Here is a 2,524-nt window from a genome sequence, read left to right as displayed (position 1 = left end):
GTAGAATAGAAAAAATTATGACATGTGATTGCTGTCTTAACAAGAAGCCATTGGATTGAATTATCCATAGACTAGAGATCTGATCAGAAAGGTTGCAAGAGACAGGACTTCTTTAAAGGCATTCAAGGGTCCGATGGTGATGTTAAACCGTGTGACTAATTAATCCTTTCTACTATAGGCACAAGGCCTGAAATTTGGGAGAGGGGCTAGTTGATTACGTCGATTTCAGTGTTCGGCTGGTACTTATTTTAATGACCCTGAAAGGATGAAAGGCAAAGTTGACTTCGGTGGAATTTGAACTCAGAACGTGAAGACGGACGAAATACTGCTAAGCATTTCGCCCAGCATGCTAATGAGTGCTCATAGACATTCTTTGATGGATATAATGTTAAGAACATAAAGAAGGACGAAAGACTGCTAAGCATTTTGCCCAGAATGCTGACGATTCTGCCAGCTTCCCGCCTTAATAATAATAATAATTAATAATAATAATAAAACCTAAAATAATTTCATATATGTGTGTGTGTATACATATATATATATTTGTATATGTATATAAGTATGTATGTATGTATATCTCTCTCACTTTCTCTCTCTCTCTCTTTCTCTCTCTCTCTCTATATATATATCATCATCATCATCATCATCGTCGTCGTTTAACGTCCGCTTTCCATGCTAGCATGGGTTGGACGATTTGACTGAGGACTGGTGGACCAGGAAGCAACACCAGGCTCCAATCTGATTTGGCAGAGTTTCTACAGCTGGATGCCCTTCCTAACGCCAACCACTCCAAAATGTATAGTATTAAATGTCCATCACGACTGATCACTCTATGAATACATCAGTAAAGTTATACTGAAACAGCTGTCATAAATTTTAATCTCAATTTTTGTTCTTTCTTATACTTACACTACACCTAGAATCATCCCTGAGTCAGAGCTAGTGTATAAATTGGATTTGGTACATACACAGTTGCAGTATCCTACCAACATGCGATACCCACCATGCTGGTTTTACCTCACTGTGAATCCTACCTAGCCACTTCAGGTGTCCTATGTGTTGATGTACCTAGATTCTAATGAATCCTATAACTAGTATATATATATAGATAGATAGATATAGTTATAAAGAATAAAAGGGTAAAGACCCCCTTTGGTTGCAAATGACCATGGGATTGTACCTAGAATGTTCCCTTTCAAGGCACAAGTCCGGGCTAGGTTGTTTGTGGAAGACCAGCAGTTACCCATGCATACCAGTCTCCCCTCTCCTCATCACCAATGTTGTCCAAGGGGAAAGGCAAAGGCTGATTCAACTTGGCACCAGTAGTATTGCAACTCATTTCAACAGTTGCATGAACTGGAGCAGCATGAAATAAAGTGTTTTGCTCAAGAATACATCACATAGCCTAGTCTGGGAATTGAACTCACAACCTCGTGATTGTAAGCCCAACACTGTAACCACTGAGCTATGCATATTCACACATATGCGTACACACACACACACTCACACACACACACACACACACATCCACTTTAATACATGAATCTACAAACAATAGTTGTTATAAGATGAAAACAATAACCAATTCTTTGGCATTTGTCTTTATTTCTTTTAGATGCAGTTTCGTTTTGATGGATGCATAGGATTTCCTGGTGGCGCTGTGGAAGCAGATGAAACAATTGTGATGGGTCTAAACCGAGAACTACAAGAAGAAATTGCTTTAAATCTTGACAAATACTCTATCAAAGATAGCGATCATCTTGTGTCACATTTTTACAGACAAAAAAATCTTGTACTACATTTCTTTATAAAGTCTGTGACAGAGAATGATTTCAATGAAATACAAGCAGCAAGTCTTACTTCAGAATGTTATGGAACAGAGGTATTTCAAAATATTTGGAAGTTTTCCCAATCCCTAGCTTTTTCTTTTCATTTTTCACTTTTTTCACTATTTGTAACAAAGTTGTGAGGCATTTTGTAGATTGTATTTTGGGAGATAATTAGATAGATGCTCAAAATATATTTGATCTGATAATTTTTTTTAATATCCAATCTATATAATTTATTGTAAAAATGAGACATAATTTTATTGTTGTAGTTGTTAGGATGACAATGATGATCGTCATCATAACAATAACAACAACAATAACAACAGAATTATGCCTCGTCTTTGCAACAAAACCAAATAGATTGGACTGAGGCATAGGCATGGTTGTGTGGTTAAGAAGCTTGCTTTGCAACCACAAGGTTTCGGGTTCTAGTACACTGCACTGCACCATGGGCAAATGTCTTCTACTCTAGCCTCAGGTCAACTTATGCCTTGTAAGAGAATTTGGTAGTTGGAAACTGTGTGGAAGCCCATCGTGTGTATGTATGTATATATATATATATTGTTGTTGTTGGCACTCTGTCACTTATGACATCAAGGGTTCCAGTTGATCCAATCAACGGAACAGCCTGCTCGTTAAATTAACGTGCAAGTGGCTGAGCACTCCACAGATACGTGTACCCTTAACGTAGTTCC

At 37.6% G+C, this 2,524-nt stretch overlaps 1 protein-coding gene across 1 annotated transcript in view; it reads left to right on the top strand.

The window, feature by feature from the left end:
• LOC106869713 (U8 snoRNA-decapping enzyme) overlaps positions 1-2,524 on the top strand; it is an 11,438-nt gene that overhangs the window by 4,057 nt on the left and 4,857 nt on the right. Inside the window, exon 3 of the mRNA XM_014915559.2 lies at positions 1,616-1,882. Within this exon, the coding sequence (XP_014771045.1) occupies positions 1,616-1,882 (267 nt within the window). The remainder of the gene's footprint in view (positions 1-1,615; positions 1,883-2,524) is intronic.

This window comes from Octopus bimaculoides, chromosome 1, assembly GCF_001194135.2.
Source record: "Octopus bimaculoides isolate UCB-OBI-ISO-001 chromosome 1, ASM119413v2, whole genome shotgun sequence".
Lineage (NCBI taxonomy): Eukaryota > Metazoa > Mollusca > Cephalopoda > Octopoda > Octopodidae > Octopus > Octopus bimaculoides.
Note: the sequence above shows the minus strand (reverse complement) of the source record. Positions and strands in the feature narration are given on the sequence as shown.